At 39.3% G+C, this 18,578-nt stretch overlaps 1 protein-coding gene across 9 annotated transcripts in view; it reads right to left on the bottom strand.

The window, feature by feature from the left end:
* Positions 1-583: 583 nt before the first annotated feature.
* The window catches only part of CCDC150 (coiled-coil domain containing 150), a 99,035-nt gene continuing 81,040 nt past the window's right edge, over positions 584-18,578 (bottom strand). For 4 of the 9 annotated variants that reach the window (XM_042244015.2, XM_042244019.2, XM_042244020.2 and 1 more), the window contains 11 exons: positions 16,705-16,833; positions 15,494-15,663; positions 14,336-14,429; positions 12,974-13,143; positions 11,943-12,069; positions 6,700-6,894; positions 6,192-6,260; positions 5,941-6,102; positions 4,808-4,894; positions 1,235-1,354; positions 584-945 (listed from right to left, as the gene is read on the bottom strand). In XM_042244015.2, the coding sequence (XP_042099949.1) occupies positions 832-945; positions 1,235-1,354; positions 4,808-4,894; positions 5,941-6,102; positions 6,192-6,260; positions 6,700-6,894; positions 11,943-12,069; positions 12,974-13,143; positions 14,336-14,429; positions 15,494-15,663; positions 16,705-16,833 (1,437 nt within the window). In that variant the 3' untranslated portion in view covers positions 584-831. Of the gene's footprint in view, positions 946-1,234; positions 1,355-1,889; positions 4,469-4,807; positions 4,895-5,940; positions 6,103-6,191; positions 6,261-6,699; positions 6,895-11,942; positions 13,144-14,335; positions 14,430-15,493; positions 15,664-16,704; positions 16,834-18,578 lie in introns of those variants that run through there. The other 5 variants (XM_042244017.1, XM_060411243.1, XM_042244018.2 and 2 more) reach the window with 5 other exon arrangements.

The raw sequence follows: 18,578 nt of genomic DNA, 5'->3' as shown, positions 1-18,578 counted from the left end.
CGTTTTTTTTTTTTTTTATCAGCTATGGAGTGGTAGGCTCATCAACCTCTGAGTTTTGTATTTGATATTCTCTCCAGTTTCATAATTGGTCACTTGATTTATTATGATTTATTTATTACCAGCAACTATCATTACTTAACATCAATTAAGTGAGGCATTATGCCAGCTAGTTACATATTTTAGGTCTGGATTAACTAATCCACTACTCTATCTGAAATGAAAAGGTAAAGCTGAATTTATTGCTTACTGTATGGTAAGAGAGAGCTTGGCATAATCTCATGGAGCAGAATTCAGTAACTCTGTAAATGTTAAAGGAAGCTGCAAATACCATCTCTGAAATATCTTATATAAAAAGAGACACGGTTTTATTAAAGGTGTGCTAGTAATTACCTCACATAGAAAAATATATGCTTACTAGACAGTGGGAAAGTTTTTACCTTTTTACAGGTTACTGTATTTTCAGGGATTATCTACTAGATGTTAGACTAGAACATTTCACTGAAAGTCTATCATCCATACCTCATTAAATGTTTTTTGATGAAATTTACTTAGGAAAAACAGCCAAATATCATGCAACAACATCTCCTATCATAAAACACATGAATATAAATTTATTGGGTGGAAAATAGGGAAAGGGACAAAAAAGATGGGATGGTTCTGAATTGATATTGAATAATTCAAAAAAGGATAAACTTAGGTCCAAAATCCTCAGCCCACATCAAAGACTTCATGTTGTGATGACTGTGGAAACAGGCAAGCCCTAGTTGCTGGACTCAGGCAATCAGGGTGATGAAGCTGTTCTAAGTTGAAGAAGCTGCTCTGTCAAGGACATCACTTTCTCTCTTGTTCAGAGTGGCACTTCTTGGGCACAAGTCTATTTCGTTTATTCTCCCATCGATGCAGAGCAGACTGGTTTGACATGCTGTTGTGCCTTTTATCTTGGTCCTATTGGAAAGAACACACACCCCAAACTGTTCAAAACAACTGCAGAGCTGAGGACCTATATTGTCTTTATGAAGATTTTTTTTTTTTTTTCATAAATATAGGTGGTTCTAATCTAGACAGCATGGGAGAAGTAGAACTTTTAAGAAAGAAATTCAGTTCACTGGTTTTCTAAGCAGTACTCTAAAGAAATCTACAAATTAGTGGAGCAAGTAACTGGATGAAGAGATAACTTGTGTAATTAGAAATCTGAGATGGAAAAATCCAGAATTGCTTAAGACAAATATCCTACCTCTTCCTGCCACTTGTCTTCCCGGGGAAGCCTCTGCAACCGGTTTTTGGTCAGCTCAAGTTGTAGACCGTCAAATCTGCACTTAAACCAGCGGTGAGCTTCTTCTAGGTTAGCTGTTATCTGAATGCACAAATGTTATTAAAAATTACAATAAAGAAACAATTGTAAGTTTTTTTGTGTGCTCCTTTGACTCTTTTTACACTGTATAATGTAAAAACTTTATTTCCCCCCAAGTGGGTTTCGCATTAGTGTGAAAATTTTCTTACTATAGCCAGTTTGAGAGACTTTTTACCTAGCTATTAAAGACTCACATTCTGACTGCATGGTCTTTGCCACCTATTTGCATGTACACATCCTCCTATAGATGAGAGAATTATTTTAGAATGTGAAGTTAAAGAATACATGCAGCCCTGCATTAGTAAAATATTGTTAATATTTCCTGGATGTGAAGTGAGGTGAGAGAGGACTCAAATTAAGGCAGGCGTGAAAGTGTCAGATGGCACTGAAAATTAACGTGGTGTTGTGAACCACATTCAGAATTTGAGTTCTGTTCTCTAAGACTAAATACTTCTCCAGAGTCCCTAAACTATAAAGATTAGATTTTTTCTGCTGTGTTTTATGAAAGTAATAGAATAGATTAGCAAGAACACTGGAGTAGCTTAGTGTAAATTGTACTCTTTATTTCCTTTATCAAAATATCTTATACTTTAGCCCCTAAGCACAAACTTCCAAATTATCTTTGTTAGGCTTGAAAACAGTCCCTCTACTAGTCTGCCTTTGAAGATGATCTGGAATCAGTTTCACTTACTTGACAAATATCTGATTGCCTATATGTGCCTGGCACTCCACTAAGTATTTGGGATATTCTAATATTTTGAACATGGAGCCAACAGGCTTTTATATAAAGGCTGCTTCAAAATGGCTCTACAACATATCCTCTAGAATAAAAAGTAAAATGACTAACTTCTCTCTCTTGATTATTTATGTTTCATAGACAGCATTTTCATGTTTTGACTCAGTTCTCAGAGAGCAGTATATTTCTCTCTTGCTTGAGAAGGCAAATTTGAGAGCAGAGGCTTCATCTGGCTTGTTCACCCTCTAATCTCCAGCACCTAGCACAGCCATGTAACAGGTCCTCAAATCTGTGCTGTAATGTACCTGTCTCATATTAACTAGGGCACGATGTGGGTACAAGTGTGAGATAAGAAAACAGAGCTCCCCTTGTCTTTAATTCTTAGAAAGCCACAAAGCTAAGTGTTCTCCAGTCTGTGCATCCTGATGGTAGACACCTCTCCCACCCAAACGAAACCCCGCTTTTCTCCGGCACTCTATCAGAAGCGGAGGGAATGATACTTGTAATGGCATCATACATTATATTTCCTCTTATATGGTGAATGAGAAGGGCGCTAACGTACATTCAAACTTACTCCGAGCCATCTATCAGAGTAACAATGGTAGGTAACCACTTCCTACTACAGATGTGGTAACTGATGAGTTAAACAATGTAAATGTAACTTAGGCATAGTAAGTGTCACAGTTGGCAAACTCACAACAGGAGTCCATAATCCGTTTAATAAACCATTCTGAAAGTCATACTGTCATGTAATTTAATGGCTATAAAAGGGACAAGCTGGCAGCAATGTCACTGTGCTACCTTTAGCCAAAGAATCTCTTCCCTTATCTGGATAATGAGGGGTAGTCGTGGTAGACTAATAATTTCGGAGATCTTTTCCAGTTCTAAAAAAATGTAGGATTTTACAAATAGCTCCTATAAATCAACAACAAAAAACCCAACTGAAAAGTGGGTTTTTGTTTTGTAGACATTTCTACAAAGAAGACATACCGATGGCCAGTTGGCACATGAAAAGATGCACCATATTGCTAATTATTAGAGAAATGCAAATCAAAACTACAAGAAGATAGTACGTCACATTGGTCAGAATGGTCATCATTAAAAAGTCGATAAGTAACAAATCCTGGTGAGGGTGTGGAGAAAAGGGAACCCACTTACACTGTTCGTGGGAACGCACACTGGTGCAGCCACTACGGGAACAGTATGCAGGATCCTGAAAAAATCAGAGTTACCACATGATCCAGCAATCCTTCTCCTGGGCATACACCTGGACAAAACTATAATCCCAAATGACACACGCACCCCTATGGTCATAGCAGGACTATGCACAGGAGCCAAGACGTGGAAACAACCTAAATGTCCATCGATAGCCGAACAGATAAAGAAGATACGGTCCACATACACAATGGAGCCTTACTCATCCATAAACAAGAATGAAATAATGCCATTGGCAGCAACACAGATGGACCTAGAGATTATCATACCAAGCGAAGTAAGTCAGAAAGAAAAAAACACCATATGATAGCACTTACATATGAAATCCAAAATATGACAGAAATGAACATATCTATGAAACAGACTCACAGACATAGAGAGCAAATTTGTGGTTACCAAGGGGGAAGGAAGTCAGGGAGGGAAGGATTCAGAGTTTGGAATTAGCAGATACAAACTAGTATACATAGGATGGATAAACAACAGGGTCCTACAGTATAGCACAGAGAACTAAAGTCAATATTCTGTGATAAATCACAATGAAAAAGAATATATGTACAGAAGCACTCTGCTACATAGCAGAAATGAACACAATGTTATAAATCAGCTATATTTTAATAAAATTATGATTTTAAGTTCCTTCAAAAAGGCCTATTTAAGAGAAATCAAATTCACAAATTAATAAGGTCTACTTTATATTTCTAGTTATTGGTGGTAAAGTGTTTCTACTTTTATTCAGTTCAGTTCAGTTCAGTCGCTCAGTCGTGTCCGACTCTTTGCGACCCCATGAATCGCAGCACACCAGGCCTCCCTGTCCATCACCAACTCCTGGAGTTCACCCAAACTCATGTGCATCGAGTTGGTGATGCCATCCAGCCATCTCATCCTCTGTCGTTCCCTTCTCCTCCTGCCCCCAATCCCTCCCAGGATCAGAGTCTTTTCCAATGAGTCAACTCTTCGCATGAGGTGGCCAAACTACTGGAGTTTCAGCCTCAGCATCAGTCCTTCCAATGAACACCCAGGACTTGTCTCCTTTAGGATGGACTGGTTGGCTCTCCTTGCAGTCCAAGGGACTCTCAAGAGTCTTCTCCAACACCACAGTTCAAAAGCATCAATTCTTTGTCGCTCAGCTTTCTTCACAGTCCAACTCTCACATCCATACATGACCACTGGAAAAACCATAGCCTTGACTAGATGGACCTTTGTTGGCAAAGTAATATCTCTGCTTTCGTGTCAAACAATAATCACTAAAATCCAAACACATGCTGGTCTTCCCTTATATCTAGTGGTAGGGACTTGGACTATCAAGTTAATATCAGTATTTCAATATTCTATGATCACTCATCAAGACACAGAATCTTAATCTAAAACTATTTGCTCTTTATAACATGTCAGAGGCAACAGTGAGTAAGGTATTGGTTCTTGCCTTTTGCACTTCTGACAACTGTGTTAATGGAGGATTTTACAGAGACTTTTGTGTTTCAGGGTCATTCGTGTGTCTGGCTCACCTGCTCTGATTCCACACTGGCTTCTTTCAGCTTATTCTCCGTCGCCTCTTTACATTTCTTTAGGTGTCTGATTGTTTCTTCCAATTCCTGAAAATGTGATACAAAGATTTTTACAAACTCCCAATGTGCCATATATGGGAGAAAAACCTTCAATATTGTAATAAAAGACAAGCCAAATTATGAAAGTATGATGGGATACTTTCTAATACCAGGTGCTACCAGACTACAAGCTAGAAACTTGTTTTCAGTTTAACTGACTGTATACACATTTGTACATGATGAAAGATATTGATTTACTGATTCTCCTGAGGAAAGGTGATTAACACTTCTTTCTAGAACTGAGGGAATAATATTCGTAGCAGACAATCTCTGTTGGAAGGCAAGAGCTTGATGCTCTCCTGAAGTCCCTTTTCAGGAATAAAATATGCTTTTCATTAGGTTGGGGATAGGCAAAAGTACTGCAATGGCAACAGATAGATCTGAGCTATGGGAAGAACCAAGGAGTCTAAAGTTCCTGAGAGACTATGAAATTCAGAAGTCCTACTCAGTAACTAGTACTTTGCATATGTGAGCCTTCACTTCAGTTCAGTTCAGTCGCTCAGCTGTGTCCCGACTCTTTGCGACCCCATGAATCGCAGCACGCCAGGCCTCCCTGTCCATCACCAACTCCCAGAGTTCACTCAGATTCACGTCCATCAAGTCAGTGATGCCATCCAGCCATCTCATCCTCTGTTGTCCCCTTCTCCTCCTGCCCCCAATCCCTCCCTCAATGAAACTAACCCATGCCTGCAGGGCAACCCAAGATGGGCGAGTCATGGTGGAGAGGTCTGACAGAATGTGTTCCACTGGAGAAGGGAATGGCAAACCACTTCAGTATTCTTGCCTGAGAACCCCATGAACTTAGCTTTTCTTTAAAAATGAGGTTTTTTTTTTTACATTGAAAATGACAATGAGGTGCCATATTCAAAGCTACAGGCTCTTCCTAGATATGATTCTGGGGTCTTAGCTAAGATGAACAACTTGGAAATTTGTTTTCTTCTCTAGAGCCTAGAAAAGCAATATGCCCTAATACTGGGTTCAGCACATGGCACTTGCTGGTCATCTCTGAGAGGAATCCTAGGAAGCCTTTTCACCTGGCACCGATTCTCCAGCTCCTGCCTCAGCTTCCGCTCGGCCTCAAGGCGCAGCTCTTGCTGTTTATTCCGTGCTGAGGTATCATACTGGCTCCTGGCCAACAGCTGCATCTCCTTCTGCAGGTTAGTCATTTCAGATACAAATTTCTGGATACTCAGTGACTGTAGGGCATGAAGAGGGAGACGGTTGGCGAACCTGCCCAAGTTTGGGATTTTACATGAATGGTAAACAGTGTGTGGACATCATCTACCTGTTCGTAGTTTTTTTTCTGATACTGATCCTTAATTAGCTCCATTTGCCTCAATTCTGTTTCTATTTGCTGAAAGTAAATGTGGAAATAACATAGAAAGATAATCAGTGGAAAAAAAGGGCTTGTTTTTTTTTGCCTACAGGATGACAGAAAGAATCCCACATGAGACCCAGTTTTATCAGTTCTTGCTGGGATCTTCTTCCATCCAGCCCACCGACCCCAAGAGAGCCAAGTCCTATACAATCACTGCGGGAGAGACAGCTAGGAGCCAGGATGGGACACTGGCAGCTAATGAGCAGCCAAACATTCACACAGCAGTATCTTTGCCGGAAAAAAAGAGAGTACCCATCCCCTTCAAGGTGGTCTGCCCACGTCCCAGGTGTAGCTATAATTCCCAGAGATCACAGGGCGGTGTCAGAGCTCTGAGACCATCTTCCTCCAACACCACTGCCTGCCTGGGTCCTCATCGATACTAGGAGGTGAGGGGAAACAGGGTTTCTCAGACAACCTTCATCCTCTCTACGTTCTGAGCATTATTCGCCTTGGCGGACAAGTGGAGCTTAATTTGGGCCCTTTGATTCTTTATTTTCTCCTTGCTGCTGTTCAGTAGCTTTTCCAGCTCTGTAACTTTCTGCCGCAGCTCTCGGTTAGTCCGGGACACTTCCACTGATCTGAAGTTGGCTTCATCAAGGGCTTTCTTCATCTGTGGGACACAAAGGGAGAATGAGAACATTTTAACCTTCCATTCAGTATAGCTGTGTCCCTATATTTTGTTCTCCTTGGACTATCCTTTTAAAAAGGAGGTTTAAGTAAGGCAGTACCTCAGATATGCAGATGACACCACCCTTATGGCAGAAAGTGAAGAGGAGCTAAAAAGCCTCTTGATGAAAGTGAAAGTCAAGAGTGAAAAAGTTGGCTTAAAACTCAACATTCAGAAAACGAAGATCATGGCATCCGGTCCCATCACTTCATGGGAAATAGATGGGGAAACAGTGGAAACAGTGTCAGACTTTATTTTTTGGGGCTCCAAAATCACTGCAGATGGTGACTGCAGCCATGAAATTAAAAGACGCTTACTCCTTGGAAGGAAAGTTATGACCAACCTAGATAGCATATTCAAAAGCAGAGACATTACTTTGCCGACTAAGGTCTGTCTAGTCAAGGCTATGGTTTTTCCTGTGGCCATGTATGGATGTGAGAGTTGGACTATGAAGAAGGCTGAGCGCCAAAGAATTGATGCATTTGAACTGTGGTGTTGGAGAAGACTCTTGAGAGTCCCTTGGACTGCAAGGAGATCCAACCAGTCCATTCTGAAGGAGATCAGCCCTGGGCTTTCTTTGGAAGGAATGATGCTAAAGCTGAAACTCCAGTACTTTGGCCACCTCATGCGAAGAGTTGACTCATTGGAAAAGACTCTGATGCTGGGAGGGATTGGGGGCAGGAGGAGAAGGGGACGATAGAGGATGAGATGGCTAGATGGCATCACTGACTTGATGGATGTGAGTCTGAGTGAACTCCGGGAGTTGGTGGATGGACAGGGAGGCCTGGCGTGCTGCGATTCACGGGGTTGCAGAGTCGGACACGACTGCGCGACTGAACCGAACTGAAGAGATTTGTGGAGAAACACTCTTAGTGATTTAACACTAAAAAACACAATCTTTCTTAGAACACATAAACAATATAAATATATGTTCATCATATATTAAGAGCTTGGCTTTTGTATCAGACACTTTGAATCTCAACTTCACCAGTCACTAGTCAAGTAATTTCAGATAATATCCGTAAACCTTGGGTTCATCGCTGGAGAACTGTGTGACTAGGCTACCTCATAGGAGTCATGTAACAGTAAAACAAGGTAGAAAAAGAATATAGAGCCTGACACACACTAATTGCTCAGTGATCATTACCATGCTTTAAAGCTTTTTTTTTTTTTTTTTTTTTTTAAGATTAAGCTCATCTCTGTCACTTGTGATGTCATGTTTGGAGAAGTGAAATAAATTATATCATAGCTTCTGTAATGGACTTCCTTGGTAGCTCAGCTGGTAAAGAATCTGCCTGCAATGTGGGAGACCTGGATTTGATCCCTGGGTTGGGAAGATCCCCTGGAGGAGGGCATGGCAACCCACCCCAGCATTCTTGCCTGGAGAATCCCCATGGACAGAGGAGCCTGGTGGGCTGCAGTCCCTGGGGCAGCAAAGAGCAGGACATGACCTAGTGACTAAGCACACATGTAAATACCTATCAGCTACTGACTATTACATGCATTCATTTTTAATTGGAATATAAATATTTTTATTATTGCCTTTCTATTGAGGTTTAGTCGATTTATAATATTTTTAGGTATATGAGTGATTAAAATATAGATTATACTCCAGTTATAATTTTTTTAGATTATACTCCAGCCATATTCCATGTGCTGTATAATATACCCTTATAGCTTATTTATTTTACATAATAATTTGTACTTACTGCTTTTAGAAATTTTAGGAAACTTGTCTTATGGTAAAATAACAGTGGTTATTAACAAAAAAACAATACAACAGGCCCCAAACAAAATGACCTATGCTAAGCCCTATTGTCACCAAACTTAATTAGTTTTGGCTCTCCCAGAAATGCACTCTCAAATCAGTCAATCAGAAATCATCTGATCAGCATTAGTTGGGTAATCCTGCCATCCACTAAAGGAAATAAGTTTGCTGTAACCCATCTACTTTTTTGCCTAGTTTAACTCTCTTGTTCCTGCTCCCTTCTGCCTATAAGAGTCTTCCATTTTGTACAACTCCTCGGAGTGCCTTCTACTGCAATCAATGGCATAATGTCCAATTCAAACAGATTTTTGTTCAAATAAACTCAATTTTATTATGCCTCAATTTATCTTTTAACATTACTTAAATCATTTTACAGAGTTCCTCTCCTCCTCTTGGATCCTTGAATTTTTAGGAAGAAGCACCTAAAAAGTACCACTTGATTTTTAGGAAGAGGAGGCAGCTGAGAAGGGAGAAGATAGGAAGGTGGTATTCTCTACGGCTGGTAAGTGTTTAACATGTCAAAGAAAGAACCAAAATAATGTTACCTTTTCTCTTTATACCAGCTCATTCCTTCAGCTCCTGAATTCACACTACAGTGTTAGTCTTTTATCACTCACCCAAATTTCTGTTAGACATTCCACCATTACCTCAATCACAGCTTTGTCAAAACTGGGTAAGCCTTAAAAACTATCACTTACTTTGTACTTATGTTCAGTTCAGTTGCTCAGTCGTGTCCAACTCTTTGTGACCCCATGAATCACAGCACACCAGGCCTCCCTGTCCATCACCAACTCCCAGAGTTCACCCAAACTCATGTCCATTGAATCGGTGATGCCATCCAGCCATCTCATCCTCTGTCGTCCCCTTCTCCTCCTGCCCTCGACCCCTCCCAGCATCAGAGTCTTTTCCAATGAGTCAACTCTTCGCATGAGGTGGCCAAAGTATTGGAGTTTCAGCTTTAGCATCACTCCTTCCAAAGAACACCCAGGACTGATCTCCTTCAGAATGGACTGGTTGGATCTCCTTGCAGTCCAAGGGACTCTCAAGAGTCTTCTCCAACACCACAGTTCAAAAGCATCAATTCTTCAGCGTTCAGCTTTCTTCACCGTCCAACTCTCGCATCCATACGTGACCACTGGAAAAACCATAGCCTTGACTAGATGGACCTTTGTTGGCAAAGTAATGTCTCTGCTTTTGAATATGCTGTCTAGGTTGGTCATAACTTTCCTTCCAAGGAGTAAGCGTCTTTTAATTTCATGGTTGTAATCACCATCTGCAGTGATTTTGGAGCCCCCAAAAATAGTCTGACACTGTTTCCACTGTTTCCTCATCTATTTTCCATGAAGTGATTGGAGCAGATGCCATGATCTTAGTAATTACTTTTCATATATTTTCCAATTTAATCCTCTAAACCACCTAGGAAAGTAGTTGTGATGATTTCCATTTTATGATCAAGGAAACATTCAGAAGTTCCATTTTATGATGAAGGAAACAGACTCAAAAGTTCAGTCATCTGCACAGATAGTAAATTACCACATTGCTTTCAAGAGGCAGAGCTGAGGCACTTAAATAGTGCACCCTGATGCCACTTCTCTGGCTAACTGCTCAAGACAGCACACTCATACTACTGTTCTTTGGTCTCCTGCACAAGTTCATGCTCTTCACTGATTCCTGTTAAAAGGGTTTAAACTAAGTATTCTGAACAACTATCTCTGATTAAAGGCATCTTTAATTTCAGTGTCCATTTTTGTTTCCCACAGAAATTGTTTTTATTATAATATTTATACAGTGCTTTTGCAATTTACGTAGTACCATATAAAAAGTTGAATCTGATTTTTGTGACTGCTCCTTGTAAACTGCAAAGCAATGCACTCAATCTGGCAAAATACAGACCACTCCAGCTAAGTCTTGGAATTATTTTAATTACTCCCTCCCCTTTGCTTATGATACATTTTGTGTATGTTTGATTTTTCTATTACAAATGGCTTTTTTATTTAATTATTCTCTACTTTCAACAGAACTGCTTTTCTTGGCCCTAATCATCGAAGCCTGAAAGTAACTGCTCTAGTTCCCGTGAGCCTCCATGTTTCCGGTTTATCTTCATTATTACTTACTTTTCACTGCCAACAGACTAACCTACTTAAAACTGTGCTTACATCCTTCTCAGAAACCTACAGTGCTTTACTTTTACCTAACAATTTCCAGCCAATATTCTGGTAGTTAAGACCGTCTATCAGCTGGTTTCCTCTAGGCTAGCCCTTCTTTCCGGAGAAGGCAATGGCACCCCACTCCAGTACTCTTGCCTGGAAAATCCCATGGACAGAGGAGCCTGGTAGGCTGCAGTCCACGGGGTCGCTAAGAGTCGGACACGACTGAGCAACTTCACTTTCACTTTTCACTTTATGCATTGGAGAAGGAGATGGCAACCCACTCCAGTGTTCTTGCCTGGAGAATCCCAGAGATGGGGGAGCCTGGTGGGCTGCCTTCTATGGGGTCGCACAGAGTCTGACACGACTGAAGTGACTTAGCAGCAGCAGCAGCAACAGCCCTTCTTTCTCAGAAATTTCCTAGTCTCTGCTTTAATCAAGACAGGTAAATGCTTTTCCTTTGCTCACATATGCTGTTCATTTTTCATTTGGTTATCCTCTTACATAGCGTGTCCTATCCCTGCAAGCTCTGCCAGTCTCAGTCCCGTACTTTGGTCAAGCTTCCCTCCTCCTCCTATCACCCAGCCAGCCTAAAACAAACTTTCCCTTACTCTGCATTCATTTAAAATTGTACATAGCTTCTAAATATCAGAGAGCCTTCTGACGTCTTCCCTACTTGTCTCATGTAACAGTGGAGGTGACAAATAAGGGGTCATTTAGTATAGACCACATCTTCTACTGTTTTTAGATAGGCCTCTCAGGAGAAGGTAGGTGCATGATGGATGCTAGTGAAGTGGACTGAGGAGATAGGTGACTTGCTATCTGTATAGCAGATGGCAGTCTCCTCCCCTCTCTTTACCACTCAAGTTACTATTCTCCAAGGGGAAGACTATCATCAAGGCATTCCTTCACTGGGCAGATAACTGTATATCAAACAGCTTACAGCTGCATCCCACTTGCTGGTGAAAGGAGAATTAGAAGCGCTGAAGACCAACTGCAGCCATTCTCAGGAATCCTCCGGCTGGCAACCACCTAGAGGAAGGATGTTATGTGTCTTTTGTCGTGTGCCTCCATACCTCAGTCACCTCCCGCTGTGCTGCCTTCTTGGCAGTTTCTCTCTCAATTTGAAACTGCTTTCTTAGAGCATCTATGCGTTCAGCATGCAATTCTGCTTCTATTTTGGATTCTTCACTCATCCGTTCTCTGTTTTGAAACAGAGAGATGTTAAAGCACCTTTAGAAAGCATCTTAGGCAGTATGATTTATAACTGAGCAGATCAGTCACCATGTAAAATCACTGATCTGGAACTCATTAACAGAAAGAAAAATAAGCATTTACCTACAGCCTTAAAAAACAAAGTCATTAATATAAAGAGATCCACCCTTAAGAATGAAAACACATATTCTTTTAACCAATACTGAATAGTCTGGAGCCAGCAGCATTTCACCAGAATATACAATTTATACAGATTACAAACATGAAAAATACCCTCTTAGCTTTACCTTTTATAAACATGCTCTGCTATATCAATATGTTCACTACCTGAAAGCAATAAAGATCTATGGGCATAATATATTTCCCTTGGGTATAAATTTTCATGGGATGTTGTTAATATCTAAATCATATCTGCCTAGATACAGTTTAAGAAAAAAACTCTAGTGGCTTGACTTGAATTAGAAGGATTTGAGCTAACTAATCTCAGGGCAAAATGGAAAACAATTAATGGTCGAGCATCTGCTTAAATGGAATTATCCCACTCCTGGAGGGGTTATTTCCATCCAGGCTTCTGTTGTTCCTTTTCCAAATCATGCCTTTGAAGGATACATAAGCTTCTGATAGAAAAGGTTTGGCAAAAATGTGTATGTGTCCCTCCCGAATTGGTTTAACCTTCATATACAGTAGATTAACACCAGATGAGGGAAGAGCTGAAGAGGAGCGTATCCCAGCCAGCATCCTCCGCTGTTTAGCTACGCCTGTCTCCTTCACGTGGTTCTGCAGGAGGACCAGCTCAAAGTAGGGAAAAAGCTTTAACTGGTTTATGTGAATGAGCCAGACTTACTCTCCCAGAGGCTCTTCCCTAATTTCACCGTGACTATACTGCTCTTACTTAAAGGTTTCCAAATTCTGTCGCTCAAGTTCTTTGCTTTCCAATTTCTCTTGAACATGGTCAAGCTTTGTTTGTAGGTGATTATTTGTCTGGAGAGCTTGCTCCAGGCTCATAGCCAGTTTCCTGTTGTCTTCTCTAGCTACATCTAGAGCTTTTTGCAGAGGTTCCATCTGAAAGAGAAGATTGTTTTTAATCTTGTTGTTCTACTGTAAAAGATACTAGAAGTACATAACACTGTATATTCCCTCTTTAAACTTTGAAACAATAATTATTTGGAACCAGAAACAAAGACTCCAGATGCCTGGGATACGTATGTGAGAACCTATTACAGACAGTGCTTAGCAGACTCTTAGGAGGTGATGGGAAGGGTAGGCTCCGCTGGTCACTAGAGAGTTTTTGAAAACAGAACCAACTTATTTATCCTAATTTCTAAAATTTTAAATTAGTTAAATTCCCCTTTTTGATTCTTTAACCTCACTGCCTACAGAGATAAGAACTGGCAACTGCTCCTTGTATATTTCTCTAGAAAAAGCTTATTCATATGAAATATCCCTATGTATTTAACATGTGTGCATATGTGTAGATACATATTTATATATGTATAAACCTATGAACTTATATATATATATATATATGTATATACCTATGGCTTCCTTGGTGGCTCAGAGGTTAAAGCGTCTGCCTCCAATGTGGGAGACCCAGGTTCGATCCCTGGGTCAAGAAGATCCCCTGGAGAAGGAAATGGCAACCCACTCCAGTATTCTTGCCTGGAGAATCCCATGGATGGAGGAGCCTGGTTGGCTACAGTCCACAGGGTCCGCAAAGAGTCAAACATGACTGAGCAAGTTCACATTCACATACCTATAACGCATGTGTTTCCTTATTTAGTAGGACTACCCTACTTCTAACTGAAGTTACTTTCTAAGCCCTTTAACATTTGCAATCCCTTATGCAAATCAAGACCATCCCCATGGAGTGAACTCCAGGAGATGGTGATGGACAGGGAGGCCTGGCGTGCTGCGATTCATGGGGTCGCAAAGAGTCGGACACGACTGAGCAACTGAACTGAACTGAACTGAATGTTAACATTTGCAATCCCTTATGCATTAACATATGAAAAGAAAGTAGACCATATAAGACAAAAAGAATTAGGCATAATTATGGTGCTGGTTTGCTAAACGACTCACTGCAAGATTATAAACCAGTTTCCCATTTGGGAATATGTATTGTTCAAAACTCAGACTTGAATGGGAAGAAAATTTACCTGATTATTTTCCTCCATTTTTCCAAAACAGTGATATCCCAATAAAAAAAAGAAAAAAAAACTACTAACATTACCATCTATAAACACCTGGCTTCTACCTCACTGTTGTGCTGGGCATCCACGACAAGCATTCTGGCCTGCCACTGGTCCACTTCTGCTTCCAGCTTCTGTACCCGCTGTTGATTTAGAGCCCTAAAGATGGAGAGCACAGAGAAAGTGACCACTTTCTAGAAATGGAAAGAACCATCTAGAAATGATACCACTGGGATGTACAGGGCACTCTTCCAGGAAGCCAAAATGGCATTAGATCATGGGCTACAGATGCTCAGAATATCTGAGAACTGGCAGGTGATAAATCTGCAGCCTCAGTGTCAGAGTAAGAGACTAATTCTCCTGGGAATTAAAAATTTGTCCCATCTCTATGATTCAATTTTGCTTGGTATATTAAACTATCAGTACATGTTAATGACTAAGTTAAAAGCTGGCATTTTCTACTCTATATATATATCACTGGCACAAAAATGTATCACCTCTAGATGGACTGGCTTACTCTTGAGATTTCTGCTTTTTACCTAGAATTTTACTGTGAACAGTAAACTGTTTTTTAATACCATCCCCTTGATTTAAGTTCAGAGGTAACACTGATTCATAACGTAAAAAAAAAAGAAAAAAATCAGCATGATGAAGAATATAAAAGTCACTAATTCTCCCTTAACACAGAGGCAATATGTACCAGTAATACATTATACTTAGAGGCCTTTTTAAACTCAAACCATTTGTTCATTAACCTAAATGGGAAATGTGCATGTAATTTTTGAAACATTCAAAGGAGTTTTCTTATAACTGAAAGCAGTTCTCAGAATGATTCCTCTAAAATAATTTATTAAATAGTATACTAATAAATGGATAATTTATTCAAAATAAAGTAGATGCCTGGCTTTAATAATCTTGACAATTACTATTCTGTAGACCCAAGGGCAGGTTTAAATGGTGTAGAAAACAGCAAGGACAAGACAGCATTTATCACATGAATTGCTGGAATACATATTCATTTACACCACTACAAAATATGTGAATTTTTGGATATCATTTTTATAATTCCAGATTCTCCCAAATTTGCTAATTCTTTAAATACCATTTTACTACTTTTTTCACAAAGGAAGTAACATAAAGTGACTGTTTCTTGATCACACACTGTTCCTTACTACAACACAGCAGAAAAATACAAGTACAAAGACAAAAATAATCTCTGGTACCTTTCTTTCTTGAGGCCTGCAATCTCTGAATCCCTCCGGCCAAGCTCTATCTGCACTTTTTCCAGAGCGCCTTGCATCTTACTGTGAGAAGCCAACACATTCTCCAACATGATTGTCACTTTGCAGTTGTCTTCTTTGGCTTCCGCCAGTTGTCGCTGAAAGTTTCCCACCTAACAGAAGACGAAATAAGACAATGTTTTGATCTGGTCTAGTTATTCTGCTGCTGCTGAGTCCTGTGACTGCTAGAAGAGTATCGAAACCAGGTCTGGTACAATGCTAAGAGGATTCAGTGTGTGTGTATATATAAATATATATTTTTTCTTTTTTAACCAAAGCAGTTTTAAATAAACAAGAGAATATAAAATTCTTCTTAAATTCATTTACAATTCCACAGAGATTTTCCATAGATAGGTGTGAGGTATGCTTCTACTATGTTTTATTTTTAATTAGAGGATAATTGCTTTAAAGTATATTTTATTTTTATTTTGTCTATTAAGTTATTCTGACTTTGAGAAAAAGAAAACTAGACCCAGATCCTATGGCTCCAATGAAAAACTCTGCAGTGCTTCCTGACTATTGTCATATCCCAGCACACACATCAGTATTAACCAGAGACATAAAGACCAACAACTTCTTGGATCTCGAGGTAGTCCCAGGGAGGCCCATACAGGCCCTGCTCAGCTAATCTTATCATGGGCTCAGAAGAAGATAACACCTCCGAAGCCCATCAGAATTATCTGAGGGAAAAAAGAACATAAGGGAGAGTGGGAGCCGCTGAAGTATGGTGTAAGTCACAGCCCTCTTCAGAGGGGAAGGAGTCTGGGATGTGACCTCTCCTCCCACCGAGAACACACACTGTTAAGCAGAAAGCATTTGGTGATTTAACACAGAATCATAACAATGTTTTATCACATTAATAAGACATAAGTAGGTGGTTATTATTACCAAGGTCAGATGTGTTTCAACAAAAAAAAAGTAGACTTTTGATTAAGAAAGAAAAAAAACACATTGTGAGTTAAATCTATTTTTAAGGGAAGTATTTTAAAGTTTTTCTAAAGTTATCTTTCCTTTAGAAAAGAAAATTCTCATCTGATCAATCTTCTTTGTTTTTTTTTAAACTAAAGGTAACAAGAAATGATAGAATGTGGCTCATGAAAATTTCAGAAGCGCTTCATGTCAGTTAAAGAGTTCACAAAGGGGTGATGTCTTGCCTTCTTGTTCTCCCTGTCCTCCAGAGTTTCAAGGTCCCCTTTCAACTTCTGACTCTCTTTCAGGGCTGCATCACGACCCTTCACTGCTTGTGAAAGCTCCGCTTCATTCTTTTCAAGAAGGGATTTCACCTTAGCAGAAAGAAAGAAACGATAATAAATGACTTTCTTAAAGCACAATCAATCAGCAGTTACAATGTCCTGTGCTTAGTTGCTCAATCTTGTCTGACTCTTTACGACCCCATCGACTGTTAGCCTGCCAGGCTTCTCTGTCCATGGGGATTCTCCAGGCTAGAATACTAGAGTGGGTAGCTACTTCCTTCTCTGCGGGATCTTCCCAACCCAGGGATTAAACTCAGACCTACTGTATTGCAGGTGGATTCTTTACCATCTGAGCCATAAGGGAAGCTCTGGTTAGAATAAGACATAGCAATTTAGAAGCCAAATTTAAAATGTTTAATTAAATATGCTTATTTATAACTGCAAAAAAAAAAAAAAAAAAACCAAACTAGCTCTAGTAGCTGTTTTTCCCCTTAAAACTACAAAGGAAAAAAAATCTGTTAATATATATGTGCAAATCTCTAATATATATGTCAATATGAAAGGCCTGGAATGAAGGATATGGGAGATAAGACTATGATTATGATGGCTATTATATGGCACAAGGAACTCTTCTCAATACTCTGTAATGACCTATATGGGAAAAGAGTGGATATATGTATAACTGATTCACTTTGCTGTACACCAGAAACTAATATAACACTGTAAATAAACTATATATCAATAAAAACTTAAAAATACTAAAAAAATACCAAAAAAACCCAAAAAAAACCTCTGATGGTAAGATGGAAACTGTGGGAGAAATTGGTTATCACAGAATTTGAAAATATGATGTAAATTAACAAAATACATAATAAAAGCAGGTAAGTATCAAATAGTATCAAGAAAATAGTTATAAACGTGTTCTAAATAGTGTTCTAATCCTAATTAAAATTATTACAATTTTACACCCCTGAAACACTTTCAGTGTATCTACACAATCATTTCAGATCATCATACTATCTTAAATACTACTCTTAAAAAAAAGATTTTATCTTAAAATAATTAGACTCACAGGATGTCACGAAATTAGTGACAGTCCCACGCACTCTTCACCCTGCTTCTAATAATGACATCTTTACATCTTCACAATCTTACATGATTGTTAATCAGATTAACTGGACTACAAAAGTTACAGTTCTCACCATTTTTTTAACCTGCATTCATCTGTGTATGCACACATACATATAACTATGTAATCTGATCCCATGCACATATTCTGGTGACCACCACCACAGTCAAGATACAGAACTGCTCCACTGCCACAAAGAACTCACTTGTATTATTTCTTTGTGTTCATGTCCTCCCTAAATCCATTCCATGTTCCTTGGCAACCACTAACTTGTTATCTATCTTTATTGTTTTTGTCATTTCAAGAATGTCATTTTAAATACTTTAAAATAATTACTTATACAAAAATTAACATTTTTATTTTTTAATTATTTTTTATATTATTTATTTATTTCTGTTTTTTTTTAAATTTTTATTTTTACTTTATTTTACTTTAAAATACTGTATTGGTTTTGCCCTACATTGACATGAATCCACCACGGGGGTACATGCATTCCCAAACATGAACCCCCCTCCCACCTCCCTCCCCATGACATCCCTCTGGGTCATCCCCGTGCACCAGCCCCAAGCATGCTGTATCCTGCATCAGACATAGACTGGCGATTCGATTCTTACATGATAGTATACATGTTAAAAACAGCCATACTGGGATATAGCTGACATACAGTAAACTGTGTACATTTAACATGTACAATTTTGAAATATGT

The sequence above is a fragment of the Ovis aries genome, chromosome 2 (assembly GCF_016772045.2).
Source record: "Ovis aries strain OAR_USU_Benz2616 breed Rambouillet chromosome 2, ARS-UI_Ramb_v3.0, whole genome shotgun sequence".
Lineage (NCBI taxonomy): Eukaryota > Metazoa > Chordata > Mammalia > Artiodactyla > Bovidae > Ovis > Ovis aries.
The sequence above is the reverse complement of the archived record's forward strand: the minus strand, read 5'-3'. Positions and strand labels throughout refer to the sequence as shown.